The 23,786-nt window shown below is 50.8% G+C and overlaps 1 protein-coding gene across 2 annotated transcripts in view; it reads left to right on the top strand.

Annotated features, from left to right (window-relative positions):
- Nucleotides 1-2,203: 2,203 nt before the first annotated feature.
- The window catches only part of Sptbn2 (spectrin beta, non-erythrocytic 2), a 43,700-nt gene continuing 22,117 nt past the window's right edge, over nt 2,204-23,786 (top strand). Inside the window, exons 1-12 of one of the 2 annotated variants that reach the window (XM_041662032.1) lie at nt 2,204-2,645; nt 9,451-9,629; nt 14,382-14,533; nt 14,917-15,090; nt 15,879-15,970; nt 16,099-16,179; nt 16,537-16,652; nt 19,005-19,117; nt 19,249-19,436; nt 21,541-21,658; nt 22,222-22,380; nt 22,632-22,934. In XM_041662032.1, the coding sequence (XP_041517966.1) occupies nt 9,473-9,629; nt 14,382-14,533; nt 14,917-15,090; nt 15,879-15,970; nt 16,099-16,179; nt 16,537-16,652; nt 19,005-19,117; nt 19,249-19,436; nt 21,541-21,658; nt 22,222-22,380; nt 22,632-22,934 (1,653 nt within the window). In that variant the 5' untranslated portion in view covers nt 2,204-2,645; nt 9,451-9,472. Of the gene's footprint in view, nt 2,646-3,177; nt 3,314-9,450; nt 9,630-14,381; nt 14,534-14,916; nt 15,091-15,878; nt 15,971-16,098; nt 16,180-16,536; nt 16,653-19,004; nt 19,118-19,248; nt 19,437-21,540; nt 21,659-22,221; nt 22,381-22,631; nt 22,935-23,786 lie in introns of those variants that run through there. The other variant, XM_041662033.1, reaches the window with a different exon arrangement.

The raw sequence follows: 23,786 nt of genomic DNA, 5'->3' as shown, positions 1-23,786 counted from the left end.
GGATGAGACCTACAGCAGGAACCAGAAGAATCAGTCTCAGCTGGAAGAAGGGAGACACCTCTTCCATGACACGGAAAGCTGAAAATTCAGTTCCAGCTCTAGCTGTGACAGCACAGCCAAGATCTTCCCATGAATCGTGCTTAGCCTGAGCAGGAAACTTGAATTCTCTGAGCAGCTCAGCGTGCCTGGTGGGTACCATTCCATTCACTTTGGCAATGCACAGGAAAAGGAGGCAGAGGTTCTCTTTGTCATTGACCGCACTGATTCACTATCGTGCAAAATACCAAGTTTCCAGAGCAACCCAGGCACAGAGCTGAGACGGTGATCTCAGCAGTCCCTTGACTGAGCATGCTTGCTTTCCAATTTGGGAAACAGTGCAGTGAAGTAGGAATGTGGGAAGATAATGGCTGCCATGGACTGAGTGCTTACTACGGGGGGGGGGGGGGAGATGCTGATTAGTACTTACTGCAATCATTCACTTACTACGGGGGGGATGCTGGACTAGTACTTACTGCAATCATTCACTTACTACGGGGGGGATGCTGGACTAGTGCTTACTGCAATCATTCACTCGGTCCCCACATCTTACAGGTGGGGAGACTCAGTTGCAAAGAAGGTAAGGGCAGATTTAAGGTCCTACAACAAAACTAGATTTTATTTATCTATTTATTTTGAGACACAGTTTCACTCTGTAGTCCAGGCTGTTGTAGATACAGCCTCCAGAGTGCTTGAATTACATGTGTGAACCACCACTCACACCTCCTAACTAGACAGTCATCTCAGGGGTCCTAACTCTAAAACAGTTGCCGCCTTTCTTCCTCGCCCCCTGGTGCTCAGGATTAAACCCAGGCCTTGTGCCTGCTAGGCAAGGGATCTACCTCTGAGCTACCCCAGATCCCCAATCTATGCCTTTTAATCACTCTGCCGTACTCTTCCTCTGAACAGACTAGGAGTTAGAAGATAAGGAGTCTTTCCATGAGTTAATTCTGTTAACATAGACATCCACTTAGATGTCTGAACAGCATTTTGCTCCTCAATAAATTAAGGGTGAAAGTTAGAATGTTTGTCTTACAAGGCTTTTTGAAAGATTTACATTGCTTAAATTGGGAAATTAATCTACAAAAGCTATTGTTTATGTCAATCACAAGACCTAATAACTCCAAATGGCCACGATCTAACAGGTTGTCACTGAGACCTCAGTTCCCATAATCCTGAACAGTGGCAATAAATGGTTTCCAGTTTGTTTGGTGGTCAGCTAATTCCTATCCCATAATCAACTTTAATGTCCCTGTTGAAGTCTCCATAATGACCGTTATGTACACGTTGGCCTCTTTCTTCCTGAACATCCATATATTCTGACCTCTGGGGACAGAAGTCTATGTCCTCTCTTGACTCCATTGCTTGAAGGAAGAGTGAGGTGGGTTTTTCTCATTTTGTTTGTAGTCCTGACTGGCCTGGAACTCCCTTGTTGAACAGGCTGGCTTTGAACTCTCACAAATTTGTCTGCCTCTGCCTCCCCCGAGTGCTGGGATTAAAGGTGTAGCAATCCAACACAAGTGACTGATTTTTTTAAAAAAGAAAATCATAACTACCCTGAATAACAGTTCGCAGTGAGCTATTCCAGAGAAGGCTAAATTCCAGTTTAACGGTAGAATCTCAGTCTTCAACAAAACTCCCGAATCCCTCTCCCCACTCATTTTACACCTGAGGAAAACCAAGGCCAGACAGACGCAGCTGTTCAGTGGTGGCTGGATTGGGTTTCACCTTGCAGATTTTTAAAAGTACATTTAACACAATGATTTCGTTTTGTGAAAAGCATACGTGTAGCTGTCTTAGTTATGCATACACTTCCGGAAAAAAACAAAATTGCTAAAATTTGGCTAACAATAAAGCCATTATTAAACCTTAAGTCCAATAATTCACTTAAAGAGCATTCTTTTTGTTGCCCTTACTTGTCCATTTCAGACATTTCCCAGGTTTGAAGGGGCCTACCTCTCCTCTGGAGTATATAACCCAAAGCCTCTGCAAAATCCATCCTGGTTTTTTTCGTGTTTTTTTTTTTGTGGTTTTTTTTTTTTTTCTTTTCCTCCTTCTGGTTCCTCCCTGAGCTTAGCTCTCCAATCTGGAAGAACAGTACTTTCAGAGCTGGAGTGGGGGTGGGAGTGTCACATGACATAACGCACTTTTAGCACCCACTGCGTGCACCCACTCTGTGCATTTGCTCTGATTTGGGCATATTTCCTTCCTCTCCTAAGCAGATAGCAGCTCACCTTGGTGAATGCCATTAAACCGTAGACCACTCCGCTGCTAATAAACCAAGAAGAAACCCGTGCCAGGCCTAGAAATGCCCATCCCTGCCCCCAACCCCCTTAAGACAGGGACTCGGGCAGAATTCTCCTGGTTGATAAATGAGAGGAGCTGAGGAGCCGCTGTGATGACGGTTCCGAGAATCTGATTTGTGAGAAGGCAAATCTCCAGGAGCACCATGGAGATGCTTTTGGAAAGCGGGCCAGCCTACCTGCCGGAAGGAGGACGAGAGAAAGGGGGCAAGGCAGAGAGAAACGCTTAAGCGAGATGGCCTGGAGGTGCCCAAAAAGGGACATTTGAAAAGGAAACGGAGGCCGCATCTCGGGGAAACCTCGGAGGTGAGTGACATTAAAAAGGGCTGTGCACCCTGGCAAAGGGGCATCAGAAACAAAGGTGCAATGTCCAAACTGGAAAGAATGAGCCCCGTTAACTGTGGGTGGTACCCAGACGCCCAAGGGCGTCGCGGGGTAGGCGAAGACCGGAAGGTGGGGGTCAAGCAGGGCATCCACGCGGAAGATCGTGGGGGGTCGGGAGCCGGCAGAGGAGCGGCCGTCCTGAATTTGCCCCGGGGAAGGTCAGCGACCCCCGGCCGGGGAACCACAGTAGGAACAGAGAGGGGCCGCGGTTGCCATGGCGCCGGGCGGGGAGGGGGTGCCTCGCGCCCCGCCCCAAGCCCCGCGGGGCCCGCGAGCTCCAGATGGTCCCGGGCCTCCCGCGGGAGCCGGCGGCCTGTGGCAGGGGGAGGCTATTGTCCTCCTTCCGCGGCGCCGCAGTCCCGCCGCTCGCGCCCGCGCGCAGCCGCCACGCGCCCCGCGGCCGCCGGCCCCGCGCGCCCCCCGCGCCGCTCGCGCCCTGTGACAGCGCCCGCCTGCCGTGCGCCCCGCCGCCGCCGCCGCCGCCCGTGACCGCCTGCAGCCACCCCTCGCGACCCGGCTGTGGGCGCGGCGCCGACCAGTGCGCCCCGGCCAGCCGCGCTCCCGCTACCCGGCAGGCGCTCTGCACCCAGGTAGGTGCCTCCGGCGCCCCGGCCCGCTTTGTCCCGGCCGGCAAGGAGGCGCGCTTTGTGCGACCGCATGTAGGCACTAGGGTCGGTCCTGGGAACCCCAGGAGGGAGGATGCGACGCCGAGTGCCCGGGTTCTTTGCGGGCCAGCCAGGTACCACTGAAGACAGTGGGGGTGGAGGCTTGGGGCACGCGGACATCTATTGAGCGCAGAGAAGAGTCTGGAAGAGTTGAGCTGACAGGCGCGCTGATGGATCGGGGTCGCCTGGGCTCGAAGCGCGTCTGGCAGCGCAGGCTTTTTCTGGTGCGGTGGTTCCTGCGGGGACCATCCAGCGCCGGTCGGGGGACTGGGGTCGTGCTCAGATTTGTCTGTCCGGGGCCTGTGAATACCCAGCTTCCTCCAGCTCCGCAGCTTGTTGGCAACTGGCTATGAGGCTTCGTGGGCTTCTCCTCACCTCTGTGGTAGCTAGCTCCATGCTGCCCTTTAGGTCTCGCATGGGTATGAGAGGTGGACACGGTTTGGTGGAGATGACTGTTGTTGCTAGAGGGGATGAAACCTTCAGGCCGTGAGGAAGCGTTGTGTAAGGTATTTCTGGGGCTCTACATTTACAGGGCAGTGAAGTCTGCCTATGGCAGCTGCCTGACTGGGGTTTCAGTTCCAGCTCCACCATCCGTTTATACCATCCACTCTGACTCCAGCCTACTGCACCCCAGAATCCTCATGACACTGCATGCTTGTCTGAGATGGAGGCTTGCCCCTGTTCTAACGTGATTCTCTGTGGGCTGTTTCTCAGCTGCTGTCCCCATTACAATTCCAGTCTTCAGAGCCTGGGTTTGTAGGCATTGCCGGTCGGTATCCACAACCCGGTTTCTCTTGAAGGTGAAGAGAGCAGAGCGAGTTCCAGATGTGTTTGTGTGTATCTCAGTTTGAGCGTGGGGTAACCTCTTGGCATGTTGAGAAAAGTAGGACGGGATCAGTGGTGAGGGAAGAGCTAAAATGGAGCATAGACTTTTCTGGTTAAGAAACTGATGTAAGCTCAAGCGTAGGAAAGGGGGTGGTAGGAGGGGAAATGAGTCTGAATAATTATGCCCGGGTGGAGGATTTTTTATTTATTTGGGTTTTAGGCCAGGTGATCTTCCTGCCAGTTTCTGGGTGCTGGGATTACAGGTGTGCAGCACCAAGCTCAGCCTAAACAGCAGATTCCAAAGGAGAAAATGAAAACATCCCCGCGTCTTCAGCCTGGCTCCCCATTCCCTCCTAGCAGAGCCCTGTTCATCAGGAACACTGCCTGGGAAAGATCAGGGTTTATTTTTCTTTCTTCTCTTCTCTTTCTTTCTCCTGCTTTCTTAAGCACCCCACATCTCACTGTGACTCTTTCCCCCTTTCTCTCCCTGCCAATCCACCCATTTATACTTTGAGTCAGATGAGATTTTTATTTCGCTCAAGTCCCTATCTGTCCTAATGTTCAGCCTCTGGTCATGTATTCGGCCACGGCTCCCCAAGGCTGTCCAGCCCTGCCCTCCTTCCTCTCGGAATCCGTTCAGTTTGATTAGTTCTAGAGCTCACTTCCGCTTTGCTTTTGCTCTGTCGCGGCTGGGGCCGGGGTTGCTGCCCTGAGAGGGAAGAGGTATTTTAGTTTAGCTCTGGATAAGACCTGCACGTACTTAGAAGTCATCCACAGTCATACTCACCCCCGGAACTCTGTGCTTTTCAGTCCTCGGAGCTGCCCGAAGGAGTTGCAGCTGCGGGCTTGGTCAGTGGCCCTCTGAGTGAGCACCTTTAGTCAGCATCTTTTGGGCCACCTGGGAATGAGTTAGATATGCAAAGTCCCAGCCCATTCCAGATCTGCCAAACCAGAAATAGGTATTGAGGGAGGCAGTGATCTGTTCCAGTGGCCCAGCACTCAGGTCATGTGATCTGTATTTATGACTCCTTAGTCCCATGCTAGTGCTTACCTTGAAAGTCCTCCAGCTAAGAAACAGGTCTTTTCTCCTCCCATCTCCATTCTTTGCATGAGTGTTTTCTTCATCCCTAAGAAAGACATTGATTCATTGGCCAAAATAGGAATTATGATGAATTCATGTGATGTCTCTTTAATACATATTCTGCTGGGCCCAGAGAGAAGTGAGAGACAGACAGACAGACACACACACACACACACACACACACACAGAGAAAGAGAGAGAGACCCCTGCTCTCAAGGAGTTAAAGAGGAACAAGCAGAGACACACACACAACTGACGTCGTGAATGTGATAAGCACTGTAATGTGTAATAGCTGTATCCACAGGGCTGAGTGAAGCGCAGAGGAGGAAGGATCACTAAGGGGGTAGAGAAGTAATCGGAGCAGGATGTGGAGAGAAGAGGAATCGGAGGACGAGGCAGGGCAGGAAATAGGGTTTCTAGCTTTTCAAACCAGTGCCAGTGGAGGAAAGTGAGAGGGGACCCCGCTGACTCGGGACCAGCCCACGGCTGAGCAGAGCCTGTGTCCTGCAGCGCTTGGGTGGGCACCAGCCCCTGGCTAAGCAGAGCCTGTGTTGTAGCAAAGCTCCAGCCTGAAGCTAATGGGAGGTACTGCTAGCCTGATGCTAACCACATAAGCCTCTTGGGCCTGGCTGAGGTCAGTGGCTAAGAATGAGGGAATGCAGAACTGTAATCTGGATTAATGGTGGCACCTTCCTTCCGCTGGAGTTCAGGAATCCTTGGAGAAGAAAATTGAGGATTCTCCACAGTCATGTGGCTGGAGGTTTGCTGGAAGACTGAGCACAGAGACCCAGGTCCTATGTAAGGGATGGTCTGGGTAGGGAAATCTCAGGCAGAAAACTTTAAGACCCTGGAGCTGGCAGCTGTTGGAGCTCAGAAAACATATTGTACAAGACGACGGGGGTCCAGAGCTAGAGAAACTGACTGTCAAGGCACAGGGATGGGGATTGTAGTGAGGTTTTTCCTATAAAAGGAAAATAGTATAATAAAATAATGAGGGGAAGCTGGGTGTCATATGGGGGTGCTTTTGCTGGGGTCTGTGGAGAGATTGTTTGGGTTCTAATGCCCTTCCTTCAGCTGAACTGACAAGGACTGCTGGTGAGGAGATTTTAACTCCACACACAGAGCAGGGCCAAGGCCAGTGCTTCTAGTCAGATTCTGTTTTCTTGTTCAGAAGCTAAAACTGTTAACTGACTGGCGCAGGTCGTGCCTGGCTTACAGTGTTCTTTGCTCAGTGTGACTCAACTCTGCCCTACAGTTTAGTTTCATATAAATATTTACAGAGCAAATCCAGTGGCTCTTGGTGGAAATGGTGGGAAAGGAGCCCTAGACCAGTGGAAATCAAACCCCTTGCTCATCTATAGGGTAAGGAACGACCAAATCTAGGGACTAGAGGCCTGAAAGTCCTCCACCTGAGAAACAGGTCTTCTCTCCTGTCTCCATTCTTTGCATGAGTGTTTTCTTCATCCCTAAGAAAGACATTGATTCAGTGGCCAAAATAGGAATTATGACGAATTCATATGATATCTCTTTATTGAATACCTATTCTTCTGGACCCAGAAAGGAGAGGGAGGGAGGGAGGGAGAGAGAAAGAGCGTGCGCTACCCCTGCTCTCAAGGAGTTAAAGAGGAACAAGCAGAGAGACACACATAACTGACGTCGTGAATGTGATAAGCACTGTAATGTGTAATAGCTGTATCCACAGGGCTGAGTGAAGTGCAGAGGAGGAAGGATCACTAAGGGATAGAGATGTAATCGGAGCAGGACGGGAGTCTTCACTGCTTGGCCTAGTCAGTTTAAACTGTCAGTGTGATAAAGCCTAGAGTCATCTGAGAGGAGAGTCTCCCTTAACAAGTTGTCTGGAGGAGATGGGCCTGTGGCCATGCCTGTGGGAAATGTCTGGATTGTTAGTTGATGTAAGAGGCTCCAGTCCACTGTGGGCAGCACCATTCCCTGAGCAGGGGGCCCTGGGGTGTATTAAAACAACAACAACAACAACAACAACTAAGCATGTTCCTAAAAGGAAGCCAGCTAGCAGGGCATCCCTCTGTGGTTTCTGCTTCTCCTGCTTCCATTGCTGCCCTGCCTTCCCTCGGTGATGGACTGCGACTGGAGAGTATAAGCCAAATAAATCCTCAGAAGATCTTAGGACAACAACTGAAAGGAAACTAGAACACACCTCCTTCGTGTCACTCCCAGAAAAGCCCTGGTGTGGGGCGCTACCCAACCCCGCCCTCGAGGAGGGCACGCTCAGTCCTTCGGGACCAGCTAACCATAGTAGCTCAGTTCTGCCTTTGTGTGCTCATGTGCACACACACTTCTACCCACCTAGAGCCTCGCCATCCAGCCTTCAAACCACAGAAGTTTTCCTCACCTCCTTCCTTCCCAGGTCAGGTATTTTTTTCTGAAACAGGGTTTCTCTGTATAATAGCGTTGACTGTCCTGGAACTCACTATGTAGACTGGACTGGCCTCGAACTCACAGAGATCCACCTGTCACAGCCTCCTGAGTGTAGCATGATTAATGAAAACTCAGAGACAGATATTGGGGTTCAACCTGAAGGTCAGAAAAGCAAAACAGCCAGCCACTGGCTCTTAGCTCTTGCTGAAAGAAATAGCGATCCTGCCTCCAGGAATCTCAGAATGAGACCGAGCCTGAGAGCTGTCTCCTCCCGTCTTATATTCCTCTCTAGCACTGGGATTAAAGGCATGTACCACTAACACCTGGTTTCTATGGCAAACTAGTGTGGCCACTGGGATTAAAGGTGTTTATCACCACTACCTGGTCTGTAAGGCTGATCAGGGCAACTGTTTTATTTATTTATTTGGTTTTTTTCAAGACAGGGTTTCTCTGGCTTTGGAGCCTGTCCTGGAACTAGCTCTGTAGACCAGGCTGGTCTCGAACTCACAGAGATCCGCCTGCCTCTGCCTCCCGAGTGCTGGGATTAAAGGCATGCGCCACCATCGCCTGGCTAGGGCAGCTGTTTCACTCTCTGATCTTCAGGCAGGCTTTATTAAAATACAAATGAAGCATCTCTATACCTGAGTGCTGGGATTAAAGGCATGGGCCACCACCACCAGATGAAGTAGTTCATGAGTTTTAACTGTCTTGTGGTGAAGAGGTATTAGGAAAATGAAAAATGTGGGATTTAAGAGTTCTGTTAAACTACCCCCCATTCCCTTGAGTGGCTAGTAAATGTTGTTTTACACCAGAACTTTGGACCTTACAGACTTTCAAAAAAAAAAAAATCCCCAGCAGCTAATCTGAAGCTCATTTGAGGACAGAGTGTGTTTGCTTAAGTTAAGGTCATAAATAGTACTGGCAAGTATACATGATCCAGATACCATAGCCTAGACCACTGAGGCTGGGTTGAGTGCTGATCCCTCAGGCCACTGCTAAAGGGCCCCAGGATGTCTGGGAGATGTTAATAATGTTCTCTGTACCAGATGCTGTGAAGAAGAGTTAGAGGGGCTGGAAAGATGGCTTACTGGTTAAAAGCAGTGGTGTTTTTTTCAGAGGACCCAGGTTCAATTCCCAGCACCCACATGGCACCCACATGGCGGTTTATAACTATCTGTAATTTCAATTCCGCATCCTTTTCTGGCCTCTCTGGGTACCAGCCAAACATCTGGTACACGAATTATATATATTATATATACATGCATCAAAACATCCATGCCATAAAACAAAATTTACAAAGTCTTTTTCAAGACAGGGTTTCTCCAAGTAGCTCTGGCTGTCCTGGAACTTGCTATGTAGAGCAAGCTGGCCTCAAACTCAGAGATCTGCCTGCCTCTGCCTCCTGAGTGCTGGCTTTATTTATTTATTTATTTATTGAGGGGAGCAAGATTCTCTTTTTTAAAAATTTAGGAAGAACCTTACTTCAAAACCTAGTACTTGCCTGGTGGTGGTAGCAGACACCTTTAATCCCAGCACTTGGGAGGCAGAGACAGGTAGATCTCCGAGTTTGAGGCCAGCCTGGTCTACAAAGCAAGTTCCAGGACAGCCAGTACTGTTATACAGAGAAACCCTGTCTGAAAAAAAAAAAAAAGAAGAAGAAGGAAAGAAGGAAGGAAGGAAGGAAAAAAAGAAAGAGAAGGGCAGGTGAGTGGCAGGCTCAGCATCCCCAGCGCTCTTCACAAGCCGCGTCTTCTTGTAGGAACAGGAAGCCACCCACCACCATGAGCAGCACTCTGTCACCCACAGACTTCGACAGCTTGGAGATCCAGGGCCAGTATAGTGACATCAACAACCGCTGGGACCTGCCCGACTCAGATTGGGACAATGACAGCAGTTCAGCCCGCCTCTTTGAGAGGTCCAGAATCAAGGCCCTGGCAGGTAAGGAAAGGCAGGGAGGGGCAGGGAGGTGATGAGATGGGTGGAGGTGGGTTTATGAGCTCGGAAGGGAGAATCTTCTGTCTTTATGGGATGACTGATTTCGTTTTCTAAGTTGCTGCTCAGAAGCAACAGATACGGACGCCTGGTCCCCAAGTCCAACCTCAAGGTCAAACTTCATGCACTGAACAGTATTGCTTAGCTCCCTTCTCCCCTAACTTGGAGATGCCACTCACATTAACCCTGGGAGTGCCCAGCTGCGTGGATGAGCTTCCTTTCATGACCTAAGCCCTGAGTCAGGTCTCTGTCCCCACAGTGCTTTGCTTTTTATTCTGCTTGTCATTCTGTCCCACCCACCTCTCCCTCACCTTCCCTCCCAATGTGCCTTCCCTTATTTCGACTGTCACTTCCCACACCTGTTCCCTGTCCGGGCCCCATTATCTTCCTGGCTCCCTCCCCACCTGTTCCTTCTACCTGCTGCCTGTCACTCCTATTTATTTACATGTTCCCTGGAGCAGTTCTCTCAGCTGCCACCCTCCCATTCTCCCAGGGTTTGCTCTCCGCCCACCCCACCTCAACCCCTGCCCTCCCTATGGCCAGAACTCTCCCCTTGGCTGTGCTGGGCACAAACAAACCTGTCTGACAGGCCTCCCTGCATTGAGGGTGGGGGGGTGGTCATGGCAACAAGAGTACAGCTGCCACCTGACACCACCAGCCAGTGGCTGTTTTGGGATTGAGTCACCCACACACCCTAAGGCCACCCACCCAATCTGCCTTCCATGTTCATCCCACCCTCTTCTTAGCTCCTGACCTGCCCGTGGCCCAGCCAGTTCCCATATGAGAGATTAATTCCACTTACGGGGTGATCTTCCGGCGGGGTGGCTCCCAGCAGAAGAGATTTGGAGGCCTTGATGATTTTTACAAGTGCAGGTTCTCAAGAAGGATGAACTTGAGAGCCTTTAGACAGAGGGTCCAGAACTTAGGGTTCTCAGAAGCTTTCCCAGGAAATCCTACTCTGCCCTCCCAGCGCCAGAAAATGGCTACAGCTTGTGGGGTTCATGGGTCACTCTCTCCTGGCATCTTCCTGACTGGGACTGAAAACTGATGAAACACTCATATGGGCACTTTAGTAGTTCAGGGAAGACAAGAAATGTGGGGTATGGGGAAGTGTGCCTGGCTCCCTGGTTGTAGATTTGTGTACCCTCTGGTACTATCATTGTGCACATACTACCCAAAACTCTCATGATATCTGCAATGATACATACCTTCCAGAACTGTCACTGTGTCTGTACAGGTCACACGTCAACTAATGTGGTCATTATATCTATGCGCACATGCTACATGCCACCTAGTAAAGTTTCCAAGTCTAGCTCATATGACAGCTGCCATTCAGAGCTCTCACCATGTCTGTAAGCATGCCACATGCCACCCAGTACTGCTACAATGCCTGAGCATTTAACACATACTTCCCAATATGGTCAAACTGTGCACACAAGACAGGCGCCAATCAGAACTGTCACCATATGCACACACACACACACCACTCGGTGCTCATGTGGAGTGTTTATCCCCCGCTCAAGGCTGGGCTCCTCTCAAGAGGCATCTCTGAATGGGCTCTGCTCTGCACAGTGCCACTCACTCAGTAGGTGCCAAATAAATCCTAAATGACTAGGCGGAACAAGTGTAGGCTGCCAGTGACAAAAGCAGAGGCCCAGGAAGAGGTAGGAAGGGCATCTGATAGATGTGCCCAGTGTTCGGTGTATGGGGGCTGGGATGTTGACTGAGGAGGCTGGTGGGCAAAGGAAAAGGGCTGACAGTGGAGGACAGTCACAATACTTACTCCCCAGAGGCCATAGAAGTCAACACCAGCACACCTGGCTCCTCTTCCAGGATCTCCTTGTTCCTGTGTTTCTCTGCTCTCTGGGGCTGAGATCAAAGTTCAGGCGTCCTGAAGCAAGCCCACCCAGCAATGTCCAGAGAGGTCTACCCATTGCAGACCTTCTGAAAACAGGGGTTTGCTGGGGCCCCCTCTGGCAGGTTTTCCCTAGTCTTGAGCAACTAGTGACCTGACGAGCAGGTCTCTGGGTGCTGGCAACTCCCCCCTCCGCCCCTGCAGGGCCTGGCCAAGCCCCAACTGGCTCCTCCTCCAGAGCAGCCTGCCCCTCCCCCGCCACTGTCCGACCTGTTTGTCTGGAGCTGCTCTGTCTCCTCTCCCCACAACCAGGTGTGCCCTACTGTCTCAGAAGCTCAGGCATCCCATAACTTTCCCCCACTCCTTGAAACTCCCGGCATCCTTGAAACAACTCCACCCCACCAGGTACGGAAGCCTTTTTCTGGACCCCACCAGCACAGGCTCAGGGGACACACTCTTGGCCCTGCCCTGGCAGGGGAGCATGGACTCTGGGCCACAGGCTGAGTAGGAGGCAGCAGGCACCATGAGTGCGAACGGAGTGGGCAGGGTACATGGAAACGGCCTGAACGGGGCTGACGAGTTTTACTATGAGGCTGTGGAGGGGTCCCAGAACCCTGGGGGCGTCCTGCTCTCGCCAGCTGCCTTCATCAATCCTGCTCTGTATGCCAGTGTGCTGGAAGGACGCTTCAAACAGCTTCAAGGTGAGTTTCCCTGGGCAGAGGGGAGCCTGCTGTGCCAAGGGGGACCTGGGATACGGAGAGCTAGCATGCCCAGAAACCCATGCCTAACGCTTTCGGTGACTCAGATGTTTGTGCTGAGCAACAACGTGGTGGAACTTAGAGGGAATCATCGCAGGTAGCCAGAGAATCCAGGCTCGTGGAGAACTGGAATCCCACTGAATGAGACTGGAGGATGGGGTGGGGTGGCACACGGGGTGTGACCTTGAGGTGCCCTGCTGGGTGCAAAGGTGATGAGGATGAAGGGAGCTTTTGGGTTCCTGTCATCCACTAGAGAGGCCATAACAGTCTCCCCTGGTGGCTCACCCTCATAGTTTTGCCATGCTGGAGAGAAGAGTGGTCTAGAGGCCTAGGACCTAGAACTTTTATGTGTTTTCCTGGGCTTCTGGATGGCTGTGGAGGGGAGATGTGGAGAAAATGGGGAGTGTGTCTAAGGAGAGGTTTGCACACAGGTCCCATAGATCTGAACAGAAATATTCATCTTGGCTCAGATAAGCTTATTTCACAGTATGTGTGTTTAGGGATGTTGTAGGTGTCTTGTGATGCTACACTTTGGTGCCTGGTTTTACCAGGTTTTCTAGGTACTATTTTCACTTTTAATCTACCTGTGTGCCTCACACCAGCATGCCCAGTGTCAGGGAAGTCTCCCTGGATTCTGCCCTCAACTATTCTAGGACCTGGGACCCTAAGAGGTCCAGAGTCACCATAGGCACCACAAGGGCTAGGGGTGTCCCATATGGTGATTAGGACCCTGTGTTTGGCATAGGCACAGGAATTGGAGGTGAGAAAGTCAGGAATAGACTTGGGTGTGCTGTGGGACAATGGTCTTTGGGAACTGAACGTCTGGGGGACCTGGTGGGACAGAAACCTCTGTCAACATGGGGGAGTGGCTGTTTTACGGAGGAGGTGCACAGGAATGTGAAATTGGCTTTCTGAGGCGCTGGATGTGACGTACACACTTAACACTGGGGCTGAGACCCACATGGGGCTTCCTATGGGCGACTGGCACAACTCCTGACCTCCAGAGTGGCTCACAGTGCAGAGCGTACTCTCTCCCTTTCTGTTTATGAAGCTTTTAATCATCAGTTTCCTGTGCAACTTGACAGCATCCCTTGTTAGGAGTCCCCTGGGGACCTGGGGACCTGGCCTCGCCTGCCTTCTTTTTTTTTTTTTGATTTTTCGAGACAGGGTTTCTCCGTAGCTTTTGGTTCCTGTCCTGGAACTAGCTCTTGTAGACCAGGCTGGCCTCGAACTCACAGAGATCCGCCTGCCTCTGCCTCCCGAGTGCTGGGATTAAAGGCGTGCGCCACCACCGCCCGGCTCGCCTGCCTTCTTGAAGGCTGGCGGCACTCAACTCCACCTGCCTTGCTCCTTTGAACTTGCAAGTTCTTATTTCTTTGTTTGTTTGTTTGTTTGTTTGTTTAATCCCAAGATTAAAGGCATGCACCACCATGCCCGACCTAAATTTTTATAAATTCTTCCTGAATCTTGGGGTATTGGTGTTCTAGGCCTGGATCCGCTACAGCCAACTGTGCAACCCTGCCTCTGGTTAGAGTCACCTACCTTTTCTGTACATGACCCGGAACAGGGAGCTGCTTTAAAAGACCCACACAATCCCTCCCTTGTCCACATCTGAAGGAGAAGGAGGGCTTGCCCTTAGCAAAGCTCCCCAGGAGGGAGCCACATAGCACTGGACACCCACTAGGTGTATCATCCCAGTACCTCATTTAGTTGCTATAGTGACTCAATAAAATAGGAAGTAATATGCTCATCCTACAAGTGGAGAAACTGAGGCACTGAGTAAGTTGTCCAGTATTTGTTCACTGTTACAGCATAAAGCCTAACCCCATCTCCTTCCTGGGCAGTTTCTTCTATCCTTTTTTTTTTAAGGCCTTTTTGTCTGTCTTGTTCTACACTCCCCACCCCCACCCAGTCCAGAGACAGGGTTTCTCCGTGTAGCCTTGGCTGTCCTGGAACTCTCTCCCTGTAGACTAGGCTGGTCTCCAACTCACAGAGATCCACCTGGCTTAAAGGTGTGCGCCACCACACCCAGCTCAAGCATTACTGTCCTTGAAGGACAGAAATGACGCCTTCTTGCCACTGCAGATGAACGCGAAGCCGTGCAGAAGAAAACCTTCACCAAGTGGGTGAACTCCCACCTGGCCCGGGTGACATGCCGGGTGGGAGACCTGTACAGCGACCTGCGGGACGGGCGCAACCTCCTGAGGCTCCTGGAGGTGCTCTCGGGAGAGACCCTGGTGAGCTGGGGTAACAGACAGAAGGGAACCTCAGAGACTGGCAAGGGAGCAAACCACAGAGAGAGCTGAGCAAATCCATAGCTCCTGTGCCTAGAGGATGGTCTCATTCCAAGAGGCTTTGCTGCATGAATTACATGGGAGCCATGCTTTGCAAAGACAGGAACAGTGGCCCCATTGAAAGCATTTCTTCTCCCACCCTCTCTGGGTGCAATTAATTCCCCTGGGAATCTTAATCTGCCAGGCCTCATCTGTAACCGTGCTTGGGCTCCATGGCCTCTGGCCTGGCCCTAGGAGATCATGGGAGGTATGGGGCAGGCTGCTGAGAAAGCTAGGAAGGAGGAGAACCATGGCCCCATGTCACTGTACCCTCCATCCACCCACAGCCAAAGCCCACAAAGGGCCGAATGCGGATCCACTGCCTGGAGAATGTGGATAAAGCACTGCAGTTCCTGAAGGAGCAGAAAGTACACTTGGAAAACATGGGCTCCCATGACATTGTGGATGGAAACCACCGTCTGACTCTGGGGCTGGTGTGGACCATCATCCTTCGATTCCAGGTATCCTCCAGGTGTTATCTAAGGTGTGAGCTGTGTACCAGCCAGCTTTATACCCCCACACTGTTACTGATGGTCCATGACAAGATAAATACAAAAATTAAGGGGCTGGAGAGATAGGCCAGGAATTCAAAGCACTGTAATGGCTGCTCTTCCAGAGGACCTGGGTTCAATTCCTAGCACCCATATGGCAGCTCACAACCACTTCTAACTCCAGTTCTAGGGGGTCTGATGCCCTCTTCTGGCCTCTGAAAGCACTGGATACACATATGATACACAGACAAACATACAGGCAAAATACCCCTATACATAAAAGTAAAATAATAATTAAATCTAAAAATTGAGCATATAGAACTTTCTGGAGCAGTTTGCCATTGAAGCACATCCATGCAGTCGCTTGCGGGGGGGGGGGGGGGGGCTTGTCACTTTCCATGCTACACGCTATCTCAGTGTCTCTCAACTCCTCTGACATTCCCTCTTTCCCCCAGAGCAGAGCTCTTTCAGCTCTGTCTTTGGAAACGAGCTCTCAGAAAACATCCATTCACCTGTTCATATTCTCCGCCTGGAAGAACCAGCGCCCTTCACTTGTGGGCACTTCCGCTGCACTGATATCCTGCTTCAAATCCCCTGGACCTGAAAGTGTGTGTCACTAGCCGAGAAAATAAGGGCCCAGGTTCTGTTCCATCACTCAGCGTTCCTAAAGATCAGTTTTCTGTGATTTTTCCCTGAGTGTCTTTGGTATCACCAAGACACCACTTGGGAAGTGAAAGTCCTGTTTGCTGCTTTCTCAGATCCAAGACATCAGTGTGGAGACAGAAGACAACAAAGAGAAGAAGTCAGCTAAGGACGCTCTGTTGCTGTGGTGCCAGATGAAGACCGCAGGGTGAGGAGGCCCAGGAGCATGGCCGTAGGGGTGGGCCACACTGAGATGGCCTCTCAGGTTCACAACCTGCCCAATGTCCTTATATCACAGACCAGGGCTCTGAAGCACTCACTGTTTTCTCTTTATAGGTATCCCAATGTCAATGTGCACAACTTTACCACCAGTTGGAGAGATGGGCTGGCATTTAATGCCATCGTGCATAAACACCGGTGAGAAGACAGGTTTAGTGAACACGTGGGTCAATGACCCAGGAGCACACAGCAGAGGCTGGGAGAGTGGCTGAGTTACAGCATAGCTATAGAGGGGGAAAATGAAGGGAAATCCCAGTCTTTTGGGGGCAGAAGCAGAATAGCAAATCCAAGGCCAGTCTGGTCTCAGAGTGAGTTCCAAGCCAGCCGAGGCTACCTAAGAAGAAACCCTGACTTAAAAAGAAGGAAGGCCAAAGAATGTGGGAGAGGAGTCAGGAAGTAGGATGGTATACCAGGAGTGGGCTTGGGGTATTTACATCTTTTTCTTTAGGCTCTGACATGCTTTTGGTGTGCTCTGTCCCCCCACCCCAACCCCAGGCCAGACCTACTGGATTTTGAGTCCCTGAAGAAATGTAATGCGCACTACAACCTGCAGAATGCTTTCAACCTGGCGGAAAAGGAACTCGGTCTGACCAAGCTCCTGGATCCTGAAGGTGGGTCAGCGCTCTGCAGTCAGGTGTGGGAAGACAGGGGCAAATTGGAGGCTGCCGGGGAGGACCAGCCAATGTTCTGGAATTAGGCAGTAGCAATGACTGTCACAACCTTGTGGTATGAAAGTTGTGTCTTTAAAAAAAAAAGAAAGTTGTGTCTTGAAAAAAGAAAGTACCTGTATGTTAGCTCATGTCTGCAATCCCAGTACTCAGCAGCCAAAGGGAGAAGGGTTAAGAATTTAAGGCCAGCCTTCCTTAAATTTGAGGACAACCTGGACTACATGAGACTCTATCTCAAAACAAACAAAGTTTGTATGAATAAAGGAAGCCCCAACTCAGAGAGAGCTCTGGGCTGTAGGTTCTGTCTCAGCTCAGAGCGCTAGTATGATTTAAAGTCATTTAGCCTGGTTTAGTTTCCTCATCTCCAAAATGAGAAGACCAGAGCGGGGAATGAAACTCAGAGGTAGAGTGGTCTTTGTGCACACTCTAGCACCACAAAAATAAAAATTTAAAAAATAAGATGAGAGAACTATGGTTCCTATGATCTCTGAATTATTCTAAAATTCTAGGGTTTTGGTTAAGCTGTACAACCTTTGGTTCTCACTAAGAAGTGGCCCGTGGTCAATTGTCCCTGAGGTGCAATGGCCTGTTACGGCCACTTACCTTACTTGTCCTAACGACAGCCCTCTGCCATTATCCTCCTCAGTTTACAGAAGAGGTGGAGCCTTTAAAGGTCAGGTCATTGACCTGGTAAAGCTGAGATTCAGGTTCAAACCAGCCCTAGAGCCCGTTTCCTCGCTGCTCCTGCAGGGCGCAGGGCAGAGCGATCTGAGTGCAGCCAGAAAAGGGAGGAGAGCCAACTGCGAGCCCCTGTTGGAAGCTTTCCTTCTTAGCTCTTCTGGCTGGTTAGATTCTTTCTCCCTGATTTCACCCACCCATAGCTCTCTTGGTTCAGAATCACAAGCATGTCATCCAGCTGTCATTCAGAGTATCTTGGTTACTTAGAGACAGAAGCAGACTAAATGCAAAGTTCTTTGGAGAACATTTGCAAAGCATGGCTGATCTGCAGGACAAGGAGTAAAGGGAAGGCCCTCGTGACTTGACTGACGTGACTTTAGGAGTTCCAGCTTGCGTGGGTGTGTCCTGAAGGCTGTGAAGGGCTTCCAGTCTCCTCGTCTGGCCTTTGAGAGGAGTAATGTGGCCCAAGTCAGATGGCACAGGGATCCCATGTCATCGTCAGCTTTGGTTGTGTGGAGGGAATGCTTGGTCTGAAAGGATATTTACCTCCTTGGGAATCCCCATGGCTGAACCTGGGAACCAGACTGGGAACAACAGCAGTGACCATGCCCCAAGATGAAACTAAAAGAGGCTTAGCTTATAGTTCTTGCCCCACTGTCTCTCAGTCAGGAATGCTTGCTTTAATGTACATCACATGCACTGTGTAGAAAGTTTCCTGGGCCTCTGGATTTCTCCCCTCTGCTTCTCAGGCCCTTCCCATATCGAAGAGAAAGTTGGAATAATTGACTAGGCTCTAAAGCAGTGGTTCTCGACCTGTGGGTTGTGTGTCCTGTGGGGAGTGGGTCCTGTGGGGAGTGTATCCTGTGGGGAGTGTGTCCCGTGGGGAGTGTGTCCTGTGGGGAGTGTGTCCTGTGGGTTGTGTGTCCTGTGGGGAGTGTATCCTGTGGGGAGTGTGTCCTGTGGGGAGTGTGTCCTGTGGGGAGTGGGGCCTGTGGGGAGTGGGGCCTGTGGGGAGTGTATCCTGTGGGGAGTGGGGCCTGTGGGGAGTGGGGCCTGTGGGGAGTGGGTCCTGTGGGGAGTGTATCCTGTGGGGAGTGGGGCCTGTGGGGAGTGGGGCCTGTGGGGAGTGGGGCCTGTGGGGAGTGGGGCCTGTGGGGAGTGGGGCCTGTGGGGAGTGGGGCCTGTGGGGAGTGGGGCCTGTGGGGAGTGGGGCCTGTGGGGAGTGGGGCCTGTGGGGAGTGGGGCCTGTGGGGAGTGGGGCCTGTGGGGAGTGGGTCCTGTGAGGAGTGGGTTCTGTGAGGAGTGGGTCAGATAACCCTTTCACTGGGGCTACATAGCAGATATTTACAGCATGATTCACAACAGCAAAATTACAGTTATGAAGTAGCAACGAAACTAACTTTATGGTTGGCAGTCACCAGAGCACGAGGAACCGTGTGAAAGGATCACAGCATTGGGCGGGTTGAGAGTCCCTGATCTGAAGGGATCTGAAAAGATGTGCTAGCCTTGGAGGGCTGGGGGCCCTAGCATGAGGTGGGTCAGTCAGGTTTTAGGTCTGCTTCTGGAAGAAAGGCAGGTTTCTGATGTCTACCTCACCTAGATGGTCCTTTTCCTCAGATGTGAATGTGGATCAGCCTGATGAGAAATCAATCATCACCTACGTGGCCACTTACTACCACTACTTCTCTAAGATGAAGGCCCTGGCTGTGGAAGGCAAAAGAATTGGCAAGGTACTCTCACTGTGAGACACTAGGTTTAAGGGTCAGAGGAGGCCTGCTGTCTGTCTTATTCCCGTAAAAGGGGGCAGGGTAGAGCCATAGCACTGGGCGAGACACGCACTTACCTGTCTCCTGTCCCACAGGTCCTGGACCATGCCATGGAGGCAGAACACCTGGTGGAGAAATATGAGTCCCTGGCCTCTGAACTGCTGCAGTGGATTGAACAAACTATTGTAACCCTCAATGACCGGCAGCTGGCCAACTCCCTGAGTGGAGTCCAGAACCAGCTGCAGTCTTTCAACTCCTATCGCACTGTGGAGAAGCCACCTAAGTACGTGTCCTCTGGGCCCCACCCTGCCAGAGCATGCCTGCCCAGAGCTGTGCTCTCTTGAGAGAAAGCCTAAATGAGGGTGGTCTTTTGGGAGGGACATTTAGCAGTACAGAAATGCAGCCAAGGCTCGTTTCCCTTAGCTCAAAGTGCTGGAAGCATCCAAACAGCAGAGCTGTTCCAAAACACATTTTCCAATGACTAGCCATTTTTAAAACGCATGCCATGGAAGAATGATTGCCATGGCATGTCAAGTCGGTGCAGTCCATCAGATAAAATGACTGGTTGCCAGCCAGCTGTGGTGGCTCACACCTGCAAATCCCAGCACTTGGGAGTCTGAGGCAGGAAGACTGCTGTGAGTTCTAAGACCAGCCATATTGAGTTCCAGCCTGGGCATGAAGTAAGACCTGCCTGAGAAAAGAAAAAAATACTGGTTGTGGTCACACTGTAGTCTCAGTGTAAGAGCAGACAGAACTGGACCTGACAGGTCAGCCTGCATGATGGTGTGGCCAGTGGCATGAGCATCACAAAGGTATTTCGCATTCATTTCTTCACATGTAGGATCACCATTAGCAATTCCATTAGCACAGTTTGGGAATTCCATTAGCACAGTTTGGGGAGGAAGGGAGGAAGGGAGGGAGGGAGGATAATCATAATCATCAGGCTCTTTTGGAGTTAATATGTTAGCTCCAAACCTAACACTCATCTAGGAAACAACTCTTCTGTACAGCCGAGGGAATGGTTTGAGGTGCCCTTTGCCTGGAAAATCCTTTTCTTGGCATTCCAACAAAGATGTAAGCTCAAGGACACTCCTCAACATGACCTTTGTAAAATAATAATAATAATTCATGAAGCAACCGCTGAAAATAGTATCCCCCCAAATGAATTTTGACATGAAAAAATTGCCATAGTTGAAGAAGTGGGCTACAAGGGTCTTCATAAGCCACAGCAAACAAAGTGGTAAGCACCCAAGTTTAAAGTACCTGGTTCAAATCCTGGCTCTGCCACTCAGCAGCTCTATTGGACAATTTATATAGCTTGTTGAGTGTTCTTATCTGGAAAACAAGGATGAGGGGGATGTAGACAGCGCTGAGAAGGTACCGTGCGCCACATGCTGAGAAGCGTCCAGAGCCAAGGTCTTGGTCACAGCTGTTGAGTTGTTCATCACTGAGCTCTGGTTATACTGGTTCGTCACTGCTTAAGGAAGAAACCAGCACTTCATGGGTAGCAACATTTTTGTGGAGATTTTGGTTTCTGCTGGGCCTGGAGTTGCAGGTGTATAATCCAGGCTGTTCAAGAAGCTGTGACAGGGTGGGTGATCAGAAGCTCAAGTTCAAAGCTAGCCTGGGTAACTTGGTGAGACCCGTCTTTTTCTTTTTTTCATTTTTGAGACAGGGTTTCTCTGTAGCCCTGACTGTCCTAGAGCTTGCTCTGTAGACCAAGCTGGCCTGGAACTCACAGAGATCCATCTGCCTTCCAAGTGCTGAGATTAAAGGCGTGCACTACCACTGCTTGGCAGAAAGTTTTCTTAAAGAGATGAAGATGTACTTAAGTGGTAGAGGCTTTGCTTAGCATGTATGAAGGCCTGGATCCCACCCCCAGTGCTATAGTCAGTAAATAAATAAATAGAAAAATAAATAAATGATGTTCTTGGGCCAAGCATACACACCTGTAACCCCAGGTCTCTTAAGCTGAGGCAGGAGGATTATGAGTTCAAGGCTAGCTACACAGCAAGACCCAGTATCAAAAAAAAAAAAAAAAAAGAAGGAGGAGGAGGAGGAGGAAGGTAGGAAAGGAAAGAAAGAGAAGCATCAGGCGTGGTGGTGAACACTTTTAATCGCAGCTGCCAGAGGCAGAGACAAGCAGATCTGTGAGTTCAAGGCTAGCCCAGTCAACATACTGAGTGTCTCCCCCCCCCCAAAAAAAAGGAAGAAGAAAACCAAAGTCCATTCTTTTGGCTTACTTGCTAGTGATTTTTGGCTTTCACACATACAAAAAGTATTACTCTTGTGAGAAGAAAAGCAGCATGAGTGTTCTGTGGTGTAAAGTAAAGGCTTTGAGTCCCTTGTGGTCTTTACCTCTGATCTGGACTTGGTCTCTGCTTCAGATTCACAGAGAAAGGGAATCTGGAGGTGCTGCTCTTCACTGTCCAGAGCAAGCTGCGGGCCAACAATCAGAAGGTCTACACACCACGTGAAGGCCGGCTCATCTCTGACATCAACAAGGTCCTTTAACATCCCCACATAGCCATCCTTGGTCGTCTCTGACCTAGGCACCTTCCATGCCTTTTGTGACTCGGGGCCTTCTTGACCTCCACCAGTCCCTGATAGCCACTTCCCACACCCTCAGACATGACTCTGGTGTCCTCTCATGATTGTGGGCTCTTTGCCCACTCACTCTCCATCAGAGCCAGTAAATAAATCAGACCTCAAGTCTTTTGTTTTGTTCAGCATGTCCCCATTTCACTATCTCTACCACTTTATGTTTTTCACAAAGAGAATTGTAAGACTAATTCAGTTAAACTAAGGTTCACCCCGAGTCCCACCACTGCAGACAAATCTGGTATTTTCCATAGATGACCTCATATCTCATCCAGATGCAAACAGTTATTATGTGGGTTCACAGTGTACCTGGCACCTCTCCCTTTTTCTCATATTTTCAGGCACAGTGCCTCACTGATCCCATTCCATGAATCCACTAGACCAAGCTTCTGTGGTACTCACCTGAGCCCCAGCCCGGCTGACCTCTACCCTGGTCCCATTGTAACAATCCAGTCTCTACCTCACAGGCCTGGGAGCGGCTAGAGAAAGCTGAACACGAGCGAGAGCTGGCCCTGCGCACAGAGCTGATCCGCCAGGAGAAGCTGGAGCAACTGGCTGCTCGCTTCGACCGCAAGGCTGCCATGCGGGAAACCTGGCTCAGTGAGAACCAGCGCCTCGTGTCCCAGGTAAGACTCATGTTATGGGCACATCCAGGCTGGTGGGGAGAGATGTGAGAAAGACCGTACTGGTAAGGTTCCTCCAGGGCGGGAAGATGATAAAACACGGTATCTGTCATGCAGGAAACTCAGGATCTGGGGGTCCAAGGCTTGCCTGGGAGAAGAGACAGGCAGAATGAGGTGGTACAGAGGGGACAGACAGAGCAAGCGGAGGTACTGCCCCTGGGTTCCCAACCTTGCCCTCCCTGCCTCTGCCACAGGACAACTTTGGGCTGGAGCTGGCGGCAGTGGAGGCTGCGGTACGGAAGCATGAAGCCATTGAGACAGACATTGTGGCCTACAGTGGCCGGGTGCAGGCAGTGGACGCTGTGGCTGCAGAGCTGGCTGCTGAGCACTACCATGACATTAAGCGCATCGCAGCACGGCAGCAAAATGTGGCCCGGCTCTGGGACTTCTTACGGCAGATGGTGGCTGCCCGCCGTGAGCGACTCCTTCTAAACCTGGAGCTGCAGAAAGTGTTTCAGGACCTGCTCTACCTCATGGACTGGATGGCAGAGATGAAGGTAATAGCCACTTGTGGCATGACTCACCTGGGCAGGAGGCCCGAGGTGTGGCTGTCTACCCCACTCAGCCCATCTCTTCCTAGCATGTGCTAATTCAGAGCCAGCCCCTCCTAGTTGTGAGGAGCAAAGCTGACAGATTGTCCCTGTGGGGCTCCCAGCCTAGGGAAAAAGAAGCTGATAAAAACCATAGACACGTGGTTCTAAGGCCTGGGGCCACTGGAGCAGGTGATTGGGCAAGAATTGGCCCTTCTGAAAGAAGGTCATTTGAACTGAGGCAAGGAGGCAGCCCAGAGCACTCTGATGAGAGCAGCTTCTGGGCAGAAGGAATAACGAGGCTACCACCCTGGGCTGTGCAAGTGGGGCCCATGGGGACTGCAAGAGTAGATGAAAGAGGAGCTGTGGTGACTCCCTTAGAGCCTTGCAGGCTTGTCAAGGAATTTGGATTTTACTCAAACAGAATAAAGTGTTTAAAGGGTTTCAAAGAAAGGAAGAGGTGTGATTTCACCTCATACTTTAAAAAAAGGTCCTTTGGACTTGGGTGTGAAGAAGGTCTGTGGGCAGCAAGACTGGGAGCAGAGAAACAGGCTGCCATCTCCTAGGCGAGAGGTGTGCTTGAGGGTGGGTCTGGGAGAAGACACTGAAGGGGGCTGGAACGGAACAGTGACAGTAGTGGGCATCTATGATTCTGGAGCTGAGATGACTCAGAATAAAAATTCCAGAGCAGAACTCTTCCATGAGAGTGCAATTGAGGATAAAGAACCAACTGCAAGAACAGAACTGGTGTGTGTGTGTGTGTGTGTGTGTGTGTGTGTGTGTGTGTGTGTAGGTATGCTCACCTGGGTGTAACGTGGA

Source organism: Microtus oregoni, unplaced genomic scaffold, assembly GCF_018167655.1.
Source record: "Microtus oregoni isolate MIOR12 unplaced genomic scaffold, Mior012 000012F_ref0000307, whole genome shotgun sequence".
Lineage (NCBI taxonomy): Eukaryota > Metazoa > Chordata > Mammalia > Rodentia > Cricetidae > Microtus > Microtus oregoni.
This window is presented reverse-complemented; position numbering and strand designations above follow the sequence as displayed.